Below are 23,396 nucleotides of genomic sequence, written 5' to 3' on the forward strand. Positions count from 1 at the left end.
ACACGATCCAATTTTCAGCTCCAACACAGATTTTGTCTTTAAGTATGTGCTGATACCTGATAACAACCAATACCAGCACACTGAGAATGAGAGACTGAAAATAGCATTTATTTTCTTTAAACAAAAATAAAATAAGACTAAACTGATCCAAATGTGTTATGTTGCTGTTATTTGTCTCTCAAGTTACTACAGAACAACTCTGTGTAAACAAAAGTTTAAAAATTCTGAGCCAACTATGACCAGTAAATAGTGGTATTATTTCAGTTAAAATGTCCAACGAGGATATCTGCTGATCCGCTATTTGAAAGCTGATATCCGATCCTGGATTTCTCAATATCGGCGCTAATTTGCAATACCAATATCAGATCAGTGCATCCCTAGTTATGGGAAGTAAAAAAGCATTCAGTAGACATTGGTATTGAATTTACTATGTTTACTATCTATATCACTAATGATAAAAATTCACTCATCGAATATTTTTAAATATGGCTAACTTCTACACCAATAAAAAATGTATAATTTGCTTTTTATAGCAGTATTTACAGTAAAAACATGGTACATATTAAAAAAAAATAGTTACACATATAATTTCTCTTTGTTATCTCTTTCAGTACTACACTCACTCTGTAGCAGTGTCCAGCTCGCTCCTTAGTTCTGCCAAAGTGGCTTTGGCCTCCTCCAGTTTTTTGGTGTAGTTAGACACCAGATCTAGTTCAGCCTCTTTCTTCTCTATAACTAAGTCTAAGTCCTGGACGGAGCATCTCCACTGATCCTCCACGAGCTCTGAGGCCTGCGAGCTTATCTCTCCCCCTCTTCTCTGCTCAGAGAGGAGGGACACCTGAGCCACAGCTGCCTCTCTGCACTCCTATATCAAACACAGAAATTATACATGTTACTATAGCAATTTTTAGATGGTTGGAAAACCATAGTTGCAATAATGTATATTCAATGTTGGAAAAAAATATTTGAAAAAGTATTTAGTTACAGAATAGTGAATATCTGCACTGTAATGTATTCTGTTACATGGTCCTATCAGAGTACTGTATTGTGAGGTTTACAGTTAAAATATTATAATCTCATAAAACTAAAACCATTTTTTTTACTGGCAAAAAAAAAAATGTCTTTAAAAATTCTACATCCAAAATTCATGTGAATGCCTCAGCACAACTGTAATGGTCAACTCCTGAACAGTATGCTCAAGTTAAAAGTTGCTTTGCATTCCTTTGATAAACATGTGTTATTGCTCAAATATATGAAAAAAATATTTTAAAAGTAATGTAAAACAGGTAAGTAAGTAATCTTACCTTAGCCTCTTTGAGCTGATGTTCCACATCGGTTGGACTCAGCATTGCAGACTGGTTCTTGCACACCAGGACTTTGCAGAGGAGTTGGTTCATTCTGTCCTGCTCTGGAGCTGGTCTGGTGCAGGTGAAATGAGTCTCTGGGCTTTCCTCCACCTACATTACAACATTACATGTTAGACTACATAAAATTGTTATATGTGGTGATGTTTTTATGATTAATTTAGGGTGGGTTTTATACTGGAGAGGGAGGATAAAATACATTAGAAAAGCATATTTGGATTTTTAAACATCAATATTATGCTGCCTTTCTACAATACAATATAATGCAGAATACAGTAGAAAAGATTAAAAAACAATAAAACATTTCAAAATAAGCATTTGGTAAGATCAGAGTCACTTCAACCTACTAAAAAATGGACATATGCAAGTTGTCCATATCTTTTGTACCTTGAGAAGTTGGCAGCTTGGTCCAGATTCCGAAAGGAGGTTTATCTCTAAGAAAATGTCCCTCAACTTGGATTCTTTTGGTTCCTCCCAAACTTCTTCTTCGACACCTTCAGTTTCAACTAAAGATTCATCAACGATCTCCCATGTTTCCTGAAAATAATGTTTTAGACTCATGAAGTTAGAGAGTTAGAATGAGTTAAGTATAACATGATTACACATTACAATGCCGGTTCAGTCAAAATGGTCAAATATGATGCCAAAAGCTAGATGTAGCATTTGCAATGGTCGCCAATTAACATGCTAAATTACACAGTATTACAAATGACACAATCCATGCAGATGTTAGCTTTGAGATGGTGATGACTTGAATAAAAACATGATATGATAATATGAGAGGGTGATTTTTTTTTTTAGCATTTATAACAAAACTAGTGATGAGTGATGGAGACCTGTTGGAGAGGTGGTATTACAATTGGAATGATTTGGTGATTTATATAAAATTAATGAGTCTAAAAATCTAAATTGCAATAAAAATTAATCAACTAAATTTACCTGGGCTGTTTCCTCTTCCTGGCTGTGCGTTTCACCTGCACTGGTGGTTGTCGGGGTCACTATTTTCTTTGCTCCTTCTTGTTCTTGCATTTCTTGCTCAATTTGGTCATCCAAACTTGGTTCGGTGTATTTTTCAATAGCAACATCATGAGATGGTTCTTGCACAACCTCCTGTGTTTGCATTTTTTCAAATTCAGGTTCACTCTCAAAAGGAATAGCTTCTAGTTTTATTCTTTCTTGAGGTTTTACTTTCACTATTGTCTCTGTAATTGTTTCATATACAACTACTGCTGTATCTTCAATTTGAGAAGACACACTTGGAGCCAACTGGTCTGGTTGTGCAACATCTAATTCTTGCTCTGAAGTTGCAGTTGATGCAGCTGGTTCTATCACATCCAATTTGCTTTCCAATCCTGTAGAAGCAATGGTAGAAGCAATTTCTGATTTTGGTGGTTGAGGCTGTTCCCAATCTTTTACATTGACTCCAGCCTCCTCAGACTTTTCAATATCACTAGATTCCTCAAGTGTTTGCATCTTTGAGAGTTCTATTGGGATTTTAAGCACCTGGAATTTCAATTCCGTTTGTTCAGTGGCAGGTGGTTCAGACGTTAACATTATTGTCAATTCAGCCTCTTGTGTCTCTTCTGTTCTTAGTAGACTAAAATCAGGTTCACTCTCAAATGGTTCTTGTTTTGTTTTTACTGTCACTATCGTCTCTGTAACTGTGTCTATTTCTGGTTTTGAGGTCCAACCTTTTCCATGGACTTCATCCTCCACAATTTGATCATCAGACTTTTCAATATCACTAGATTTATCAACTTCTTGCATCTTTGAGGTTTGTTTTGGGATTTCAAGCACTTCAGATTTGGCAGGTGGTTCCGACGTTAACAATATTGTCAGTTCTTTTGCCTCTTCTGTTGCTGGACTATCAGATTCATCTGTCTTTGTTTTGGGTTCAGTGGACAGTACAGATTCTATGTAATCTTCATGCTCTATGATAACAATATCTAGCATATCAGCTTCCGTTTTGTCTCTGTTCTCAGGCTTGTCTTTTGTCACGATGAGTGGTTTAACTGTAGCATTTTGTAATTGAGGGCAAGTCTCAAAAATTGCATTGCTACTAGATCCAACTTCATGTGGCTCAAGTTGTTTCTCTGTAGTTAAATTATCCAAATTATCAGAGGAAATTTGAATGTTTTTCTCATGTTCTTTTTCAGGCTCTAACATCATAGTTGTAACTACTGATTTAGCAGCATCTAGGAGATCTGATGGTACGGCACTTGTTGATTCTGCTTCTGTGGTGGTCAAAACATCTAGAGAAGGTTCTTGCTCTTGCTTCAGAAAAGCTATTTGTTCAATTTTAGGTGTACTAATGGATTCTTCTGCTTTCAATGCAGATAAATCCTTGATAGTTCCAGTTTTTGTATCCCTTTCTTGTGTTTTTGTACTAGGCTGTTCAGATTCTGGAGTCACACATGCAGTTTCAACCATTTCTAGTGCTTCAAATGCAAATTTCCTGGCTAATTTAGATTCTTCAAACTCAGTTGTGGCTGTAGTTTCAACAGAAGGTTTGACAATTTCAACCATAGCTTCTTGGTCATTTTCTTTGGTGCCTGACAACACCGTTTCAGGTATAGTAACAGTAGTTTCAAGGGCATAAGTTGTACTAATTTTTGTTGGTTCAATGTCTTTTTGCACAGTATCCAGCGAAGTTTGGACAGGTACACCAACTTCTTGGTCTTGCTGGACAGTTGCTGAAGTAATACTCGTCTCAACAAGTTTAAGTGCATTTAAGGCAGATGTTTTTACATCAGTCTCTTCGGGATCAATAGAGATTTGGATGGTTTCACTTGTTGCTTCTTCTTGCATCCTAGAACTCAATTTGACCATTTCTGTTGCTTGTTCTACCAGTGGCACACTTTCCAATTCATCTTGATCTCCAGTACTGTCGGCACTTTGCTCTTTTTGGGTAGTCTTTATAGTTTCCTTTACTATGTCAGGCCTCGAAATCAAAGTTGTAACTTCCCTAATAGTAGTTTGAACCATTTCGTTAACGGTATCAACAACTACAGATGATAATACTTTAGATGACTGAGCCTCTTGTGGTTCTACATTTGGCAAGACATCAAATGAGGCTTGAATTGTGTCACTTGCATCTCGATCTCGATTTTCAGTGCTTAGCTGTCCATGCCAGTCTTCCATTCGTGGTTTGGTATCCTCCTCAATTCTTTCCGATCCAAAGTCTACATAAATTTGTTTTTTCGTTGGTTCATCTTCAACTGACTCTCTGCGCTCTCCTTGTAAAACAGGCACTTTCTCTTTCTTCACAGCGGTCTCAAATACTGTTGTCTTTGACTTAGATGGTATGACTTTTGTGGATTCAATCTTTTGAGTAGGTTGAAGCTGTGTTGCTGTCAGAATATCGGTGAAAGTTTGGACAACTTCAGTTGGACTCACACCTGGATCTTCAATGATACCTATACTTTCTCGTCTTTTTATGCGCCTCTGTGAAATTTCAGGAACCTCTTTGACAAGATCTTTTTCTTCATCTGCTAGATGCATTTGAACATCAGGCAATATTTTTGGCTTTGTTTCTTGCAATCCTGGCTGCAAAATTGCTAATTCTTCTTTGACAAATACTTCTCCATGTGCATCATCTCCCTCGTCTTGCATTCCCATATTGAGCTGTTCTATTTGAGCATTTTCTTTCTGAAGTTGTTCTGCAGCAACTCTCATCATGACCACAAAAGACTTTTCTTGCACTGGCTTAGTGTCTTGAATGGGTTCTTCCATTTTACTTGGTTTAAATTGCTGTTGCTCCTCTGTTATTTTTTGGTCTTGATAAATATTGACTGTTTCTTTCACACCTTCTGTAGGGACATCTTGCTGTATGTTTTCTTGTTTAGCATCATCTGTTCCTGGGTGCTTTTTAACTTCAAGTGAATAAGTGGGCTTATCAGCATCACCTTCTTCCAATAATGGTGTTTTTGTGGCAATTTGTTCATTATCAGTTTCGTTAGTTTTGCTTACTAGTTGTATTCCAGAATATGGGGTCAATTCAGATTCTTTATTTACTAGTTCTGAACTATCTGGTACTTGCTCTACAGATGTTTGAGTTTTGGGTGTGACACCTGTAACAATGCTTTCCACACCTATTGTAATTTCTCTAGCCGCTTCCTTCATCAGCTCAATGAATGATTTATGTGGTTGGATTTCTTGAACCTTAATAGTTGTCTGTTCTTCTATAGCTTGTTTTGGCTTCTCTTGTGCATGCATTTTGACAGCTTCTGCAACTCTTATGCCACTGTCTGGTTGTCCCATATCAGCAGAACCAACTGATTCTCCAATTGTATCTTCTTGTGTTGGTACTTGGTCTTGCGATGTTATTTCTTGGTCAGACAGTTCACTTGGTTCAGTTTCAATATTAAATTTGTGTTGCTCAGTTTCTTCAGACTTTGTTTCAGTTGGACTAATAATTTGCTTGATATCTACAATCTTGTCCAATTCAACAGGGACACATTCCTCAACTCCAGTTACCTCGAGCTTTGGCTCAAATTCCAAGACATTTTCTTCAACTCTTGTCTCAGTTGTCGTTGTAATCACTCGCACTTCAGGTTCCTTTTGTGTCTTCTGTAATCCTTGTTCATATAAACTAATTTCAACAACATCTGTCTTAATTTTATATGGTTCTTCAGGTAGCAATATAACAGCTTCATTTTGAACCTTGTCTTCGATCTCTGGCCTACTACCTTGCACTTCAATTTTAATTGTCTTGGCTACAGCCTCACCAAGAGTATCTTCATCTGTGCTTTGAATGCTAGTTTCAATGTCAATCTGTGGTTCTTTGACTATAGTGACAAACACATTTTCATTTTCTTCTTGGCTTTTGGGTATATCTACTTGTAGATAGCAAACTGGCGACTTTTTCTCCTCTGTTGCGATCTCATCTTCAGCTGCTTCAGCATCTTTGGTTGTTTTGAGAATTTTCACCCTAATTTCGGTCTCCCCTGGCTCCATTGTGTCTATTTCAGATAAACTAATTTGTGCGAAAGTTGCAGCAAGTTCATGGGGCTTCACTGCAAAAACTAAAGATGTGGGCTCCTGGACTTCAACTGTTGTGATCTCCTCAGACAATCTTCTATTGGGACTTGTCTGGTCAGTACTACGTTTCTGAAGTTGTTCAGTTGTGATGGTAATAGTTTCTTCTATTTGAGTGTCTATCTCAAATACAGACACTTCAGATTTGTCTAATGCAGCAGTAATGTTTTCCAAACTTTGAGGAACTTGCCCGATTACTGTGTCTCCAACAAGTGTTTCTTGAATTATTGCTTCTTGGTCTTTGCAAGTTGTTTTTGTAGCATCATCTTGGCTTGTTTCATCTAAAATCTTGTTTTGTTCATCTTCAGTAGAGGTTTTTAGTCCTACCTTGATGTTTGATGTTGTTGACTCTACAGCCTCCTCCCTCTTCAAAAGGGCTTCTTGTGATTCTTGAGATGCTGTGTCAACTTCAAGCATTTTCCTCTCCTTCTCCAAGTCTTCCCAATGATCTTGCAGCATCTTTACTGGTTTGCTAATTTGTATCATTTTGGTGTTTTCCAAGACATCTAGTTTCTTGCTTTCTTCAACCTGCAAGTCAGAAAGCATGTCTTCTGTCACTTTTGAATCTTGCAGCTCACCAACCTGGCTTGCATCGCCAATATCTTGCTTCTCATCTTCAGGCTTAAATTGACTGTCTCCATGCAAATCTACATGCACTTGCTTAACCTCTGGATCCATTGTCACTACGTGCTTTTCTTTCATTTCTGACTCCTCTTGTTGAATTTCATTAGTTTTATCAACCTGCAATTCAACATGAGTCTCTTGCATATTACTCTTATCCATTAAAACATCTAGCATAAATTCAATGTGGTCTGTTGTGTCTATGTCTAGGGTTGAGATAGCTTGTGCTTGGTGATGTGGCAGTTCGGCGGTGTCAGATTGAACAACATGCAAATCATCATGCATTTTTACCCACTCAAGCTCCGTGCCTTCTACTTTTGAAACTTCAGGTACCTTTTCTTCACTAACCCTAGAGCTAGATACCTCAAAGTGCTTTTCTTTAGGAGTCTGATCAAGTTCTATATCTACATTCCATTTTATCTGGTCATAATTGTCAGTTTGGTCAATTTGATCTACATCGTTGTTTGGGTCGAGTGGCTGGAAATCAGCAAAATCTATGTTGTTTTCACTACCTAACTGATCAGTATTCTTACCTGCTGTTTGTTCAGTTACAATTATACCTAAGTCAACATTATCAACCAAATTAGCAGAGCCTTCAGGAGCAAGTATTTGACTTTTGGGATGATCATCTGCAAAAATTGCTTCCACACCTTTTGTAATTTCTTGCACTGCTTCTTTTATGAGATCAATAAACATATGCTGCTTCTTAATTTCAAAAACCTTAAGACCTACAACTGTTTTCATTTTGGAGACTGCTTCTTCACTAACATTGTCAGTAGTTTCTTTTGTACCCTCTTTTTTAAATTGTTGTTCTTGCCTTGTTGCCAATGATACATTTTCTGGATGAAGTTGAAACATTACACCTTGTTCAACTACTGCACTGACTGAATCATCAGACAGAGTAACTTCCAAGGGAAACACTGCTTCCATAGGTGTCACTTCTGAAAATTCTGGCATAGTTTCAGTTTCATACTTGTCACAAACGGTCAGAGCAAGCTGTTGTGGCTCAATTTGAAAAGTAGTTTCAATGTCTACTGGTAATGATACCTCACTATCAATTGCCATTTCTGCCTGAGGTGCTGTTGGTTGAATTTCACACACCACCAAAGTCGGCTCTTGGGACTTAACCTGAACACTGTCTTCTGGCGTTTCCACTAGAGTTTCTTTTTCGTTTTCCATTTGTTGGACTTGCTCTGTTGGCACTGCGCCAATTGCTGAAGGAGATTGAGTTTTGATATCTCGTTCTTCAGAAGGAACCAATCTTTCCTCTGTTGTTTTGATCACTGTCTGTGGTTCAGTAGAATCAGGTTTTACCTCTTGGAAGTCAGAAGGTGCTTCCTCCTCCTCAAGACTTTTGTCCTTGCTTGTCTTCTTTTGTTTCCTTGTCTTTTTATTTTGTTTGGTTTTGGAGACTTCAGATTTATCAAGTGTTTCTGTGGTCGGCATTTTACCCTCGCATGAAGGCAACAATTCACCCTCAACTGGTGGACTCACTGACTGATCAGACAGAGCAACCTCTAAGACAGGGATTCCTTCTTTAGGTGTAAATTCTGTAATTTCTGGCCGAGGTAGAGTTTCCTCCTTTTCACATACCACCAAATTCAAATTTTGTGGTTCAATTTGAACAGTTGTTTCAATGTCCTTTGGTAATGGTAAATCACTGTCAATTTCTGTGTCGGCTGCTGGTGGCTGTATTTCATACACCACCAAAGTTAGCTCTTCGGGCTCAATCTGAACATCTACTTTGGGAGTATCCATTAGAGTTTCTTTCTCTTTTTCAATTATTTGGATCTGCTGTGTTGTCAATGTCACAGCTTCTAGCTGAGGTAGAGTTTCCTCCTTGTCACACACCACCAAATCCAGCTGTTGTGGCTCAATTTTAACAGTTGTTTGAATGTCTTTTGCTAATGGTACGCCACTATCAATTTCCATTTCTGCCTGAGATGCTGTTGGTTGAATTTCACACACCATCAAAATTGGGTCTTGGGACTCAATCTGAACACTGTCTTTGGACGTTTCCAGTGGAGTTTCTATCTCTTTTTCAATTTGTTGGACCAGCTCTGTTGGTACTGCCAAAGTTTTGGGCTGTGTTTCCTCCTTTTCACACACCACCAAATCAAGCTGTTGTGGCTCCATTTGAACAGAATCTTTCTTTGATTGATCTTTTTCCTCCTCAGTTGGTTGACCCTCCTGTGTTATTACTGTTACTGTTTCAGTCTCTGACTGAATTTGAATTACATTTGGCTTTGGTTCACCTGTCAATTCTGTTTCCTCTCGTTGAGACTTTGACTGGTCAACTATATCCTCAGAAATGGCCTCTTGTTCCTCATCTAATTTAATAGTTTTGGCAGAATCAGTGGTAAAGATTTCTTCCACACCTTTGGTAATTTCCTGCGCTGCTGCTTTCACAAGATCAATGAAAGATGGCTGTGAATCAACTTCTGTGATCTTCAACTCTGCACTTGAGTCTTTTTTGGAGACCTCTGTCTTACTCACTGTCAGCTCTTGTGGCTCAATTTGAACAGTTGTTTCAATGTCTTTTGGTGAGGTTATGTAACTTTCAATTGCCATTTCTACCTGAGGTGCTGTTGGTTGAATTTCACACACAATCAAAGTTGGGTCTTGGGACTCAATGTGAACACTGTCTTTGGGTGTTTTCAGTGGAGTTTCTTTCTCTTTTTCAATTTGTTGGATCTGCTCTGTTGGAATTGCCAAACCTTCGGGCTGAGATTCCTCCTTTTCACAAACTATCAAATCCAGCAGTTGTGGCTCAATTTGAACAGTTCTTTCAATGTCTTTTGGTGAGGTTACACCACTTTCAATATCCATTTCTGCCTGAGGTGCTGTTGGTTGAATGTCAGACACCACAAAAGTCGGCTCTTGCGGCTCAATCTGGACACCGTCTTTGGGCGTTTCTACTGGAGTTTCTTTTTCCATTTGTTGGACTTGCACTATGGGCACTGCCTCAGTGTCTGACAGCGGTTGAGTTATGATATCTTGTTCTTCAGAAGGAACCAATCTTTCCTCTGTTGTTTTGATCACTGTCTGTGGTTCAGTAGAATCAGGTTTTACCTCTTGGAAGTCAGAAGGTGCTTCCTCTTCCTCAAGACTCTTGTCCTTGCTTGTCTTCTTGTGTTTCCTTGTCTTTTTCTTTTGTTTGGTTTTGGAGATTTCAGTTTCATCAGGTGTTTCAGTGGTCGGCATTTGACCCTCACCTGTAGGCAACAATTCACGCTCAACTGGTGGACTCACTGATTGATCAGACAGAGCAACCTCTAAGACAGGGATTCCCTCTTTAGGTGTCAATTCTGAAATTTCTGGCCGAGGTAGAGTTTCCTCCTTTTCACATACCACCAAATCCAGCTGTTGTGGCTCAATTTGAACAGTTGTGTCAACGTCTTTTGGTGAGGTTACACCACATTCAATTTCCGTTTCTGCCTGAGGTGCTGTTGGTTGAATTTCACACACCACAAAAGTCGGCTCTTGCGGCTTAATCTCAACACTGTCTTTGGGTGTTTCTACTGGAGTTTCTTTCTCTTTTTCAATTTGTTGGATCTGCTCTGTTGGTACTGCCAAAGTTTCGGGCTGTGTTTCCTCCTTTTCACACACCACCAAATCAAGCTGTTGTGGCTCAATTTGAACAGTTGTTTCAATGTCTTTTGGTGAGGTTGCGCCACTTTCAATTGCTATTTCTGCCTGAGGTGCTGTTGGTTGAATTTCACACACCGCAAAAGTCGGCTCTTGCGGCTCAATCTGAACACTGTCTTTGGGCGTTTCTACTGGAGTTTCTTTATCTTTTTCCATTTGTTGGACTTGCTCTATGGGCACTGCCTCAGTGTCTGGTGGCGGTTGAGTTATGAAATCTTGTTCTTCAGAAGGAACCAATCTTTCCTCTGTTGTTTTGATCACTGTCTGTGGTTCAGTAGAATCAGGTTTTACCTCTTGGAAGTCAGAAGGTGCTTCCTCTTCCTCAAGACTCTTGTCCTTGCTTGTCTTCTTGTGTTTCCTTGTCTTTTTCTTTTGTTTGGTTTTGGAGATTTCAGTTTCATCAGGTGTTTCAGTGGTCGGTATTTGACCATCGCCTGAAGGCAACAATTCACGCTCAACTGGTGGACTCACTGATTGATCAGACAGAGCAACCTCTAAGACAGGGATTCCCTCTTTAGGTGTCAATTCTGAAATTTCTGGCCGAGGTAGAGTTTCCTCCTTTTCACATACCATCAAATCCAGCTGTTGTGGCTCAATTTGAACAGTTGTTTCAATGTCTTTTGGTGAGGTTGCACCACTTTCAATTGCTATTTCTGCCTGAGGTGCTGTTGGTTGAATTTCACACACCACAAAAGTCGGCTCTTGTGGCTCAATCTCAACACTGTCTTTGGGTGTTTCTACTGGAGTTTCTTTCTCTTTTTCAATTTGTTGGACCTGCTCTGTTGGTACTGCCAAAGTTTCGGGCTGTGTTTCCTCCTTTTCACACACCACCAAATCAAGCTGTTGTGGCTCAATTTGAACAGAATCTTTCTTTGATTGATCTTTTTCCTCCTCAGTTGGTTGATCCTCCTGTGTTATTATTGTTACTGATTCTGTCTTTGACTGAATTTGAATTACATTTGGCTTTGGTTCACCTGTCAATTCTGTTTCCTCTCGTTGAGACTTTGACTGGTCAACTATATCCTCAGAAATGGCCACTTGTTCCTCATCTAATTTATCAGTTTTGGCAGAATCAGTGGTAAAGATTTCTTCCACACCTTTGGTAATTTCCTGCGCTGCTGCTTTCACAAGATCAATGAAAGATGGCTGTGAATCAACTTCTGTGATCTTCAACTCTGCACTTGAGTCTTTTTTGGAGACCTCTGTCTCACTCACTGTCAGCTCTTGTGGCTCAATTTGAACAGTTGTTTCAATGTCTTTTGGTGAGGTTGCGCCACTTTCAATTACCAATTCTGCCTGAGGTGCTGTTGGTTGAATTTCACACACCGCAAAAGTCGGCTCTTGCGGCTCAATCTGAACACTGTCTTTGGGCGTTTCTACTGGAGTTTCTTTCTCTTTTTCAATTTGTTGGATCTGCTCTGTTGGTACTGCCAAAGTTTCGGGCTGTGTTTCCTCCTTTTCACACACCACCAAATCAAGCTGTTGTGGCTCAATTTGAACAGTTGTTTCAATGTCTTTTGGTGAGGTTGCGCCACTTTCAATTGCCATTTCTGCCTGAGGTGCTGTTGGTTGAATTTCACACACCGCAAAAGTCGGCTCTTGCGGCTCAATCTGAACACTGTCTTTGGGCGTTTCTTTATCTTTTTCCATTTGTTGGACTTGCTCTATGGGCACTGCCTCAGTGTCTGGTGGCGGTTGAGTTATGAAATCTTGTTCTTCAGAAGGAACCAATCTTTCCTCTGTTGTTTTGATCACTGTCTGTGGTTCAGTAGAATCAGGTTTTACCTCTTGGAAGTCAGAAGGTGCTTCCTCTTCCTCAAGACTCTTGTCCTTGCTTGTCTTCTTGTGTTTCCTTGTCTTTTTCTTTTGTTTGGTTTTGGAGATTTCAGTTTCATCAGGTGTTTCAGTGGTCGGCATTTGACCCTCACCTGTAGGCAACAATTCACGCTCAACTGGTGGACTCACTGATTGATCAGACAGAGCAACCTCTAAGACAGGGATTCCCTCTTTAGGTGTCAATTCTGAAATTTCTGGCCGAGGTAGAGTTTCCTCCTTTTCACATACCACCAAATCCAGCTGTTGTGGCTCAATTTGAACAGTTGTGTCAATGTCTTTTGGTGAGGTTACACCACATTCAATTTCCATTTCTACCTGAGGTGCTGTTGGTTGAATTTCACACACCACAAAAGTCGGCTCTTGCGGCTCAATCTCAACACTGTCTTTGGGTGTTTCTACTGGAGTTTCTTTCTCTTTTTCAATTTGTTGAATCTGCTCTGTTGGCACTGCCAAAGTTTCGGGCTGTGTTTCCTCCTTTTCACAAACCACCAAATCAAGCTGTTGTGGCTCAATTTGAACAGTTGTTTCAATGTCGTTTGGTGAGGTTGCGCCACTTTCAATTTCCGTTTCTGCCTGAGGTGCTGTTGGTTGAATTTCACACACCACAAAAGTCGGCTCTTGCGGCTTAATCTCAACACTGTCTTTGGGTGTTTCTACTGGAGTTTCTTTCTCTTTTTCAATTTGTTGGATCTGCTCTGTTGGTACTGCCAAAGTTTCGGGCTGTGTTTCCTCCTTTTCACACACCACCAAATCAAGCTGTTGTGGCTCAATTTGAACAGTTGTTTCAATGTCTTTTGGTGAGGTTGCGCCACTTTCAATTGCTATTTCTGCCTGAGGTGCTGTTGGTTGAATTTCACACACCGCAAAAGTCGGCTCTTGCGGCTCAATCTGAACACTGTCTTTGGGCGTTTCTACTGGAGTTTCTTTATCTTTTTCCATTTGTTGGACTTGCTCTATGGGCACTGCCTCAGTGTCTGGTGGCGGTTGAGTTATGAAATCTTGTTCTTCAGAAGGAACCAATCTTTCCTCTGTTGTTTTGATCACTGTCTGTGGTTCAGTAGAATCAGGTTTTACCTCTTGGAAGTCAGAAGGTGCTTCCTCTTCCTCAAGACTCTTGTCCTTGCTTGTCTTCTTGTGTTTCCTTGTCTTTTTCTTTTGTTTGGTTTTGGAGATTTCAGTTTCATCAGGTGTTTCAGTGGTCGGCATTTGACCCTCACCTGTAGGCAACAATTCACGCTCAACTGGTGGACTCACTGATTGATCAGACAGAGCAACCTCTAAGACAGGGATTCCCTCTTTAGGTGTCAATTCTGAAATTTCTGGCCGAGGTAGAGTTTCCTCCTTTTCACATACCACCAAATCCAGCTGTTGTGGCTCAATTTGAACAGTTGTTTCAATGTCTTTTGGTGAGGTTGCACCACTTTCAATTGCTATTTCTGCCTGAGGTGCTGTTGGTTGAATTTCACACACCACAAAAGTCGGCTCTTGTGGCTCAATCTCAACACTGTCTTTGGGTGTTTCTACTGGAGTTTCTTTCTCTTTTTCAATTTGTTGGACCTGCTCTGTTGGTACTGCCAAAGTTTCGGGCTGTGTTTCCTCCTTTTCACACACCACCAAATCAAGCTGTTGTGGCTCAATTTGAACAGAATCTTTCTTTGATTGATCTTTTTCCTCCTCAGTTGGTTGATCCTCCTGTGTTATTATTGTTACTGATTCTGTCTTTGACTGAATTTGAATTACATTTGGCTTTGGTTCACCTGTCAATTCTGTTTCCTCTCGTTGAGACTTTGACTGGTCAACTATATCCTCAGAAATGGCCACTTGTTCCTCATCTAATTTATCAGTTTTGGCAGAATCAGTGGTAAAGATTTCTTCCACACCTTTGGTAATTTCCTGCGCTGCTGCTTTCACAAGATCAATGAAAGATGGCTGTGAATCAACTTCTGTGATCTTCAACTCTGCACTTGAGTCTTTTTTGGAGACCTCTGTCTCACTCACTGTCAGCTCTTGTGGCTCAATTTGAACAGTTGTTTCAATGTCTTTTGGTGAGGTTGCGCCACTTTCAATTACCAATTCTGCCTGAGGTGCTGTTGGTTGAATTTCACACACCGCAAAAGTCGGCTCTTGCGGCTCAATCTCAACACTGTCTTTGGGTGTTTCTACTGGAGTTTCTTTCTCTTTTTCAATTTGTTGGATCTGCTCCGTTGGTACTGCCAAAGTTTCGGGCTGTGTTTCCTCCTTTTCACACACCACCAAATCAAGCTGTTGTGGCTCAATTTGAACAGTTGTTTCAATGTCTTTTGGTGAGGTTGCGCCACTTTCAATTGCTATTTCTGCCTGAGGTGCTGTTGGTTGAATTTCACACACCGCAAAAGTCGGCTCTTGCGGCTCAATCTGAACACTGTCTTTGGGCATTTCTTTATCTTTTTCCATTTGTTGGACTTGCTCTATGGGCACTGCCTCAGTGTCTGGTGGCGGTTGAGTTATGAAATCTTGTTCTTCAGAAGGAACCAATCTTTCCTCTGTTGTTTTGATCACTGTCTGTGGTTCAGTAGAATCAGGTTTTACCTCTTGGAAGTCAGAAGGTGCTTCCTCTTCCTCAAGACTCTTGTCCTTGCTTGTCTTCTTGTGTTTCCTTGTCTTTTTCTTTTGTTTGGTTTTGGAGATTTCAGTTTCATCAGGTGTTTCAGTCGTCGGCATTTGACCCTCACCTGTAGGCAACAATTCACGCTCAACTGGTGGACTCACTGATTGATCAGACAGAGCAACCTCTAAGACAGGGATTCCCTCTTTAGGTGTCAATTCTGAAATTTCTGGCCGAGGTAGAGTTTCCTCCTTTTCACATACCACCAAATCCAGCTGTTGTGGCTCAATTTGAACAGTTGTGTCAATGTCTTTTGGTGAGGTTACACCACATTCAATTTCCATTTCTACCTGAGGTGCTGTTGGTTGAATTTCACACACCACAAAAGTCGGCTCTTGCGGCTCAATCTCAACACTGTCTTTGGGTGTTTCTACTGGAGTTTCTTTCTCTTTTTCAATTTGTTGGATCTGCTCTGTTGGTACTGCCAAAGTTTCGGGCTGTGTTTCCTCCTTTTCACACACCACCAAATCAAGCTGTTGTGGCTCAATTTGAACAGTTGTTTCAATGTCTTTTGGTGAGGTTGCGCCACTTTCAATTGCTATTTCTGCCTGAGGTGCTGTTGGTTGAATTTCACACACCGCAAAAGTCGGCTCTTGCGGCTCAATCTGAACACTGTCTTTGGGCGTTTCTTTATCTTTTTCCATTTGTTGGACTTGCTCTATGGGCACTGCCTCAGTGTCTGGCGGTGGTTGAGTTATGATATCTTGTTCTTCAGAAGGAACCAATCTTTCCTCTGTTGTTTTGATCACTGTCTGTGGTTCAGTAGAATCAGGTTTTACCTCTTGGAAGTCAGAAGGTGCTTCCTCTTCCTCAAGACTCTTGTCCTTGCTTGTCTTCTTGTGTTTCCTTGTCTTTTTCTTTTGTTTGGTTTTGGAGATTTCAGTTTCATCAGGTGTTTCAGTGGTCGGCATTTGACCCTCACCTGTAGGCAACAATTCACGCTCAACTGGTGGACTCACTGATTGATCAGACAGAGCAACCTCTAAGACAGGGATTCCCTCTTTAGGTGTCAATTCTGAAATTTCTGGCCGAGGTAGAGTTTCCTCCTTTTCACATACCACCAAATCCAGCTGTTGTGGCTCTATTTGAACAGTTGTGTCAATGTCTTTTGGTGAGGTTACACCACATTCAATTTCCATTTCTACCTGAGGTGCTGTTGGTTGAATTTCACACACCACAAAAGTCGGCTCTTGCGGCTCAATCTCAACACTGTCTTTGGGTGTTTCTACTGGAGTTTCTTTCTCTTTTTCAATTTGTTGGATCTGCTCTGTTGGTACTGCCAAAGTTTCGGGCTGTGTTTCCTCCTTTTCACACACCACCAAATCAAGCTGTTGTGGCTCAATTTGAACAGTTGTTTCAATTTCTTTTGGTGAGGTTGCGCCACTTTCAATTACTATTTCTGCCTGAGGTGCTGTTGGTTGAATTTCACACACCGCAAAAGTCGGCTCTTGCGGCTCAATCTGAACACTGTCTTTGGGCGTTTCTTTATCTTTTTCCATTTGTTGGACTTGCTCTATGGGCACTGCCTCAGTGTCTGGTGGCGGTTGAGTTATGAAATCTTGTTCTTCAGAAGGAACCAATCTTTCCTCTGTTGTTTTGATCACTGTCTGTGGTTCAGTAGAATCAGGGTTTACCTCTTGGAAGTCAGAAGGTGCTTCCTCTTCCTCAAGACTCTTGTCCTTGCTTGTCTTCTTGTGTTTCCTTGTCTTTTTCTTTTGTTTGGTTTTGGAGATTTCAGTTTCATCAGGTGTTTCAGTGGTCGGCATTTGACCCTCACCTGTAGGCAACAATTCACGCTCAACTGGTGGACTCACTGATTGATCAGACAGAGCAACCTCTAAGACAGGGATTCCCTCTTTAGGTGTCAATTCTGAAATTTCTGGCCGAGGTAGAGTTTCCTCCTTTTCACATACCACCAAATCCAGCTGTTGTGGCTCAATTTGAACAGTTGTGTCAATGTCTTTTGGTGAGGTTACACCACATTCAATTTCCATTTCTACCTGAGGTGCTGTTGGTTGAATTTCACACACCACAAAAGTCGGCTCTTGCGGCTCAATCTCAACACTGTCTTTGGGTGTTTCTACTGGAGTTTCTTTCTCTTTTTCAATTTGTTGGATCTGCTCTGTTGGTACTGCCAAAGTTTCGGGCTGTGTTTCCTCCTTTTCACACACCACCAAATCAAGCTGTTGTGGCTCAATTTGAACAGTTGTTTCAATGTCTTTTGGTGAGGTTGCGCCACTTTCAATTGCTATTTCTGCCTGAGGTGCTGTTGGTTGAATTTCACACACCGCAAAAGTCGGCTCTTGTGGCTCAATCTGAACACTGTCTTTGGGCGTTTCTACTGGAGTTTCTTTATCTTTTTCCATTTGTTGGACTTGCTCTATGGGCACTGCCTCAGTGTCTGGTGGCGGTTGAGTTATGAAATCTTGTTCTTCAGAAGGAACCAATCTTTCCTCTGTTGTTTTGATCACTGTCTGTGGTTCAGTAGAATCAGGTTTTACCTCTTGGAAGTCAGAAGGTGCTTCCTCTTCCTCAAGACTCTTGTCCTTGCTTGTCTTCTTGTGTTTCCTTGTCTTTTTCTTTTGTTTGGTTTTGGAGATTTCAGTTTCATCAGGTGTTTCAGTCGTCGGCATTTGACCCTCACCTGTAGGCAACAATTCACGCTCAACTGGTGGACTCACTGATTGATCAGACAGAGCAACCTCTAAGACAGGGATTCCCTCTTTAGGTGTCAATTCTGAAATTTCTGGCCGAGGTAGAGTTTCCTCCTTTTCACATACCACCAAATCCAGCTGTTGTGGCTCAATTTGAACAGTTGTTTCAATGTCTTTTGGTGAGGTTGCGCCACTTTCAATTGCTATTTCTGCCTGAGGTGCTGTTGGTTGAATTTCACACACCGCAAAAGTCGGCTCTTGTGGCTCAATCTGAACACTGTCTTTGGGCGTTTCTACTGGAGTTTCTTTATCTTTTTCCATTTGTTGGACTTGCTCTATGGGCACTGCCTCAGTGTCTGGTGGCGGTTGAGTTATGAAATCTTGTTCTTCAGAAGGAACCAATCTTTCCTCTGTTGTTTTGATCACTGTCTGTGGTTCAGTAGAATCAGGTTTTACCTCTTGGAAGTCAGAAGGTGCTTCCTCTTCCTCAAGACTCTTGTCCTTGCTTGTCTTCTTGTGTTTCCTTGTCTTTTTCTTTTGTTTGGTTTTGGAGATTTCAGTTTCATCAGGTGTTTCAGTGGTCGGCATTTGACCCTCACCTGTAGGCAACAATTCACGCTCAACTGGTGGACTCACTGATTGATCAGACAGAGCAACCTCTAAGACAGGGATTCCCTCTTTAGGTGTCAATTCTGAAATTTCTGGCCGAGGTAGAGTTTCCTCCTTTTCACATACCACCAAATCCAGCTGTTGTGGCTCAATTTGAACAGTTGTTTCAATGTCTTTTGGTGAGGTTACACCACATTCAATTTCCATTTCTACCTGAGGTGCTGTTGGTTGAATTTCACACACCACAAAAGTCGGCTCTTGCGGCTCAATCTCAACACTGTCTTTGGGTGTTTCTACTGGAGTTTCTTTCTCTTTTTCAATTTGTTGGACCTGCTCTGTTGGTACTGCCAAAGTTTCGGGCTGTGTTTCCTCCTTTTCACACACCACCAAATCAAGCTGTTGTGGCTCAATTTGAACAGTTGTTTCAATGTCTTTTGGTGAGGTTGCGCCACTTTCAATTGCTATTTCTGCCTGAGGTGCTGTTGGTTGAATTTCACACACCGCAAAAGTCGGCTCTTGCGGCTCAATCTGAACACTGTCTTTGGGCGTTTCTACTGGAGTTTCTTTATCTTTTTCCATTTGTTGGACTTGCTCTATGGGCACTGCCTCAGTGTCTGGTGGCGGTTGAGTTATGAAATCTTGTTCTTCAGAAGGAACCAATCTTTCCTCTGTTGTTTTGATCACTGTCTGTGGTTCAGTAGAATCAGGTTTTACCTCTTGGAAGTCAGAAGGTGCTTCCTCTTCCTCAAGACTCTTGTCCTTGCTTGTCTTCTTGTGTTTCCTTGTCTTTTTCTTTTGTTTGGTTTTGGAGATTTCAGTTTCATCAGGTGTTTCAGTCGTCGGCATTTGACCCTCACCTGTAGGCAACAATTCACGCTCAACTGGTGGACTCACTGATTGATCAGACAGAGCAACCTCTAAGACAGGGATTCCCTCTTTAGGTGTCAATTCTGAAATTTCTGGCCGAGGTAGAGTTTCCTCCTTTTCACATACCACCAAATCCAGCTGTTGTGGCTCAATTTGAACAGTTGTTTCAATGTCTTTTGGTGAGGTTACACCACATTCAATTTCCATTTCTACCTGAGGTGCTGTTGGTTGAATTTCACACACCACAAAAGTCGGCTCTTGCGGCTCAATCTCAACACTGTCTTTGGGTGTTTCTACTGGAGTTTCTTTCTCTTTTTCAATTTGTTGGACCTGCTCTGTTGGTACTGCCAAAGTTTCGGGCTGTGTTTCCTCCTTTTCACACACCACCAAATCAAGCTGTTGTGGCTCAATTTGAACAGTTGTTTCAATGTCTTTTGGTGAGGTTGCGCCACTTTCAATTGCTATTTCTGCCTGAGGTGCTGTTGGTTGAATTTCACACACCGCAAAAGTCGGCTCTTGCGGCTCAATCTGAACACTGTCTTTGGGCGTTTCTACTGGAGTTTCTTTATCTTTTTCCATTTGTTGGACTTGCTCTATGGGCACTGCCTCAGTGTCTGGTGGCGGTTGAGTTATGAAATCTTGTTCTTCAGAAGGAACCAATCTTTCCTCTGTTGTTTTGATCACTGTCTGTGGTTCAGTAGAATCAGGTTTTACCTCTTGGAAGTCAGAAGGTGCTTCCTCTTCCTCAAGACTCTTGTCCTTGCTTGTCTTCTTGTTCTTCTTTTTGTTTGGTTTTGGAGATTTCAGTTTCATCAGGTGTTTCAGTGGTCGGCATTTGACCCTCACCTGTAGGCAACAATTCACGCTCAACTGGTGGACTCACTGATTGATCAGACAGAGCAACCTCTAAGACAGGGATTCCCTCTTTAGGTGTCAATTCTGAAATTTCTGGCCGAGGTAGAGTTTCCTCCTTTTCACATACCACCAAATCCAGCTGTTGTGGCTCAATTTGAACAGTTGTGTCAATGTCTTTTGGTGAGGTTACACCACATTCAATTTCCATTTCTACCTGAGGTGCTGTTGGTTGAATTTCACACACCACAAAAGTCGGCTCTTGCGGCTCAATCTCAACACTGTCTTTGGGTGTTTCTACTGGAGTTTCTTTCTCTTTTTCAATTTGTTGGATCTGCTCTGTTGGTACTGCCAAAGTTTCGGGCTGTGTTTCCTCCTTTTCACACACCACCAAATCAAGCTGTTGTGGCTCAATTTGAACAGTTGTTTCAATGTCTTTTGGTGAGGTTGCGCCACTTTCAATTGCTATTTCTGCCTGAGGTGCTGTTGGTTGAATTTCACACACCGCAAAAGTCGGCTCTTGCGGCTCAATCTGAACACTGTCTTTGGGCGTTTCTACTGGAGTTTCTTTATCTTTTTCCATTTGTTGGACTTGCTCTATGGGCACTGCCTCAGTGTCTGGTGGCGGTTGAGTTATGAAATCTTGTTCTTCAGAAGGAACCAATCTTTCCTCTGTTGTTTTGATCACTGTCTGTGGTTCAGTAGAATCAGGTTTTACCTCTTGGAAGTCAGAAGGTGCTTCCTCTTCCTCAAGACTCTTGTCCTTGCTTGTCTTCTTGTGTTTCCTTGTCTTTTTCTTTTGTTTGGTTTTGGAGATTTCAGTTTCATCAGGTGTTTCAGTCGTCGGCATTTGACCCTCACCTGTAGGCAACAATTCACGCTCAACTGGTGGACTCACTGATTGATCAGACAGAGCAACCTCTAAGACAGGGATTCCCTCTTTAGGTGTCAATTCTGAAATTTCTGGCCGAGGTAGAGTTTCCTCCTTTTCACATACCACCAAATCCAGCTGTTGTGGCTCAATTTGAACAGTTGTTTCAATGTCTTTTGGTGAGGTTACACCACATTCAATTTCCATTTCTACCTGAGGTGCTGTTGGTTGAATTTCACACACCACAAAAGTCGGCTCTTGCGGCTCAATCTCAACACTGTCTTTGGGTGTTTCTACTGGAGTTTCTTTCTCTCTTTCAATTTGTTGGATCTGCTCTGTTGGTACTGCCAAAGTTTCGGGCTGTGTTTCCTCCTTTTCACACACCACCAAATCAAGCTGTTGTGGCTCAATTTGAACAGTTGTTTCAATGTCTTTTGGTGAGGTTGCGCCACTTTCAATTGCTATTTCTGCCTGAGGTGCTGTTGGTTGAATTTCACACACCGCAAAAGTCGGCTCTTGCGGCTCAATCTGAACACTGTCTTTGGGCGTTTCTACTGGAGTTTCTTTATCTTTTTCCATTTGTTGGACTTGCTCTATGGGCACTGCCTCAGTGTCTGGTGGCGGTTGAGTTATGAAATCTTGTTCTTCAGAAGGAACCAATCTTTCCTCTGTTGTTTTGATCACTGTCTGTGGTTCAGTAGAATCAGGTTTTACCTCTTGGAAGTCAGAAGGTGCTTCCTCTTCCTCAAGACTCTTGTCCTTGCTTGTCTTCTTCTTTTGTTTGGTTTTGGAGATTTCAGTTTCATCAGGTGTTTCAGTGGTCGGCATTTGACCCTCACCTGTAGGCAACAATTCACGCTCAACTGGTGGACTCACTGATTGATCAGACAGAGCAACCTCTAAGACAGGGATTCCCTCTTTAGGTGTCAATTCTGAAATTTCTGGCCGAGGTAGAGTTTCCTCCTTTTCACATACCACCAAATCCAGCTGTTGTGGCTCAATTTGAACAGTTGTGTCAATGTCTTTTGGTGAGGTTACACCACATTCAATTTCCATTTCTACCTGAGGTGCTGTTGGTTGAATTTCACACACCACAAAAGTCGGCTCTTGCGGCTCAATCTCAACACTGTCTTTGGGTGTTTCTACTGGAGTTTCTTTCTCTTTTTCAATTTGTTGGATCTGCTCTGTTGGTACTGCCAAAGTTTCGGGCTGTGTTTCCTCCTTTTCACACACCACCAAATCAAGCTGTTGTGGCTCAATTTGAACAGTTGTTTCAATGTCTTTTGGTGAGGTTGCGCCACTTTCAATTGCTATTTCTGCCTGAGGTGCTGTTGGTTGAATGTCACACACCGCAAAAGTCGGCTCTTGCGGCTCAATCTGAACACTGTCTTTGGGCGTTTCTACTGGAGTTTCTTTATCTTTTTCCATTTGTTGGACTTGCTCTATGGGCACTGCCTCAGTGTCTGGTGGCGGTTGAGTTATGAAATCTTGTTCTTCAGAAGGAACCAATCTTTCCTCTGTTGTTTTGATCACTGTCTGTGGTTCAGTAGAATCAGGTTTTACCTCTTGGAAGTCAGAAGGTGCTTCCTCTTCCTCAAGACTCTTGTCCTTGCTTGTCTTCTTGTGTTTCCTTGTCTTTTTCTTTTGTTTGGTTTTGGAGATTTCAGTTTCATCAGGTGTTTCAGTCGTCGGCATTTGACCCTCACCTGTAGGCAACAATTCACGCTCAACTGGTGGACTCACTGATTGATCAGACAGAGCAACCTCTAAGACAGGGATTCCCTCTTTAGGTGTCAATTCTGAAATTTCTGGCCGAGGTAGAGTTTCCTCCTTTTCACATACCACCAAATCCAGCTGTTGTGGCTCAATTTGAACAGTTGTGTCAATGTCTTTTGGTGAGGTTACACCACATTCAATTTCCATTTCTACCTGAGGTGCTGTTGGTTGAATTTCACACACCACAAAAGTCGGCTCTTGCGGCTCAATCTCAACACTGTCTTTGGGTGTTTCTACTGGAGTTTCTTTCTCTTTTTCAATTTGTTGGATCTGCTCTGTTGGTACTGCCAAAGTTTCGGGCTGTGTTTCCTCCTTTTCACACACCACCAAATCAAGCTGTTGTGGCTCAATTTGAACAGTTGTTTCAATGTCTTTTGGTGAGGTTGCGCCACTTTCAATTGCTATTTCTGCCTGAGGTGCTGTTGGTTGAATTTCACACACTGCAAAAGTCGGCTCTTGCGGCTCAATCTGAACACTGTCTTTGGGCATTTCTTTATCTTTTTCCATTTGTTGGACTTGCTCTATGGGCACTGCCTCAGTGTCTGGTGGCGGTTGAGTTATGAAATCTTGTTCTTCAGAAGGAACCAATCTTTCCTCTGTTGTTTTGATCACTGTCT

At 41.3% G+C, this 23,396-nt stretch overlaps 2 protein-coding genes across 6 annotated transcripts in view; both read right to left on the reverse strand.

The window, feature by feature from the left end:
* The window catches only part of LOC117390442 (titin-like), a 46,404-nt gene extending 23,054 nt beyond the window's left edge, over positions 1–23,350 (reverse strand). For 2 of the 5 annotated variants that reach the window (XM_055230884.1, XM_055230883.1), the window contains exons 1-4: positions 2,304–23,317; positions 1,752–1,901; positions 1,305–1,457; positions 624–865 (exon numbers count right to left, since the gene is read on the reverse strand). In XM_055230884.1, the coding sequence (XP_055086859.1) occupies positions 624–865; positions 1,305–1,457; positions 1,752–1,901; positions 2,304–20,093 (18,335 nt within the window). In that variant the 5' untranslated portion in view covers positions 20,094–23,317. Of the gene's footprint in view, positions 1–623; positions 866–1,304; positions 1,458–1,751; positions 1,902–2,303 lie in introns of all 5 variants that reach the window. The other 3 variants (XM_055230885.1, XM_055230887.1, XM_055230886.1) reach the window with 3 other exon arrangements.
* The window catches only part of LOC117390151 (nesprin-2-like), a 92,686-nt gene continuing 89,412 nt past the window's right edge, over positions 20,123–23,396 (reverse strand). The window contains exons 51-52 of the mRNA XM_055230942.1: positions 20,177–23,394; positions 20,123–20,126 (exon numbers count right to left, since the gene is read on the reverse strand). Coding sequence (XP_055086917.1) covers positions 20,123–20,126; positions 20,177–23,394 — 3,222 coding nt within the window. The remainder of the gene's footprint in view (positions 20,127–20,176; positions 23,395–23,396) is intronic.

The sequence above is a fragment of the Periophthalmus magnuspinnatus genome, chromosome 22 (assembly GCF_009829125.3).
Source record: "Periophthalmus magnuspinnatus isolate fPerMag1 chromosome 22, fPerMag1.2.pri, whole genome shotgun sequence".
NCBI classification, from domain to species: domain Eukaryota; kingdom Metazoa; phylum Chordata; class Actinopteri; order Gobiiformes; family Gobiidae; genus Periophthalmus; species Periophthalmus magnuspinnatus.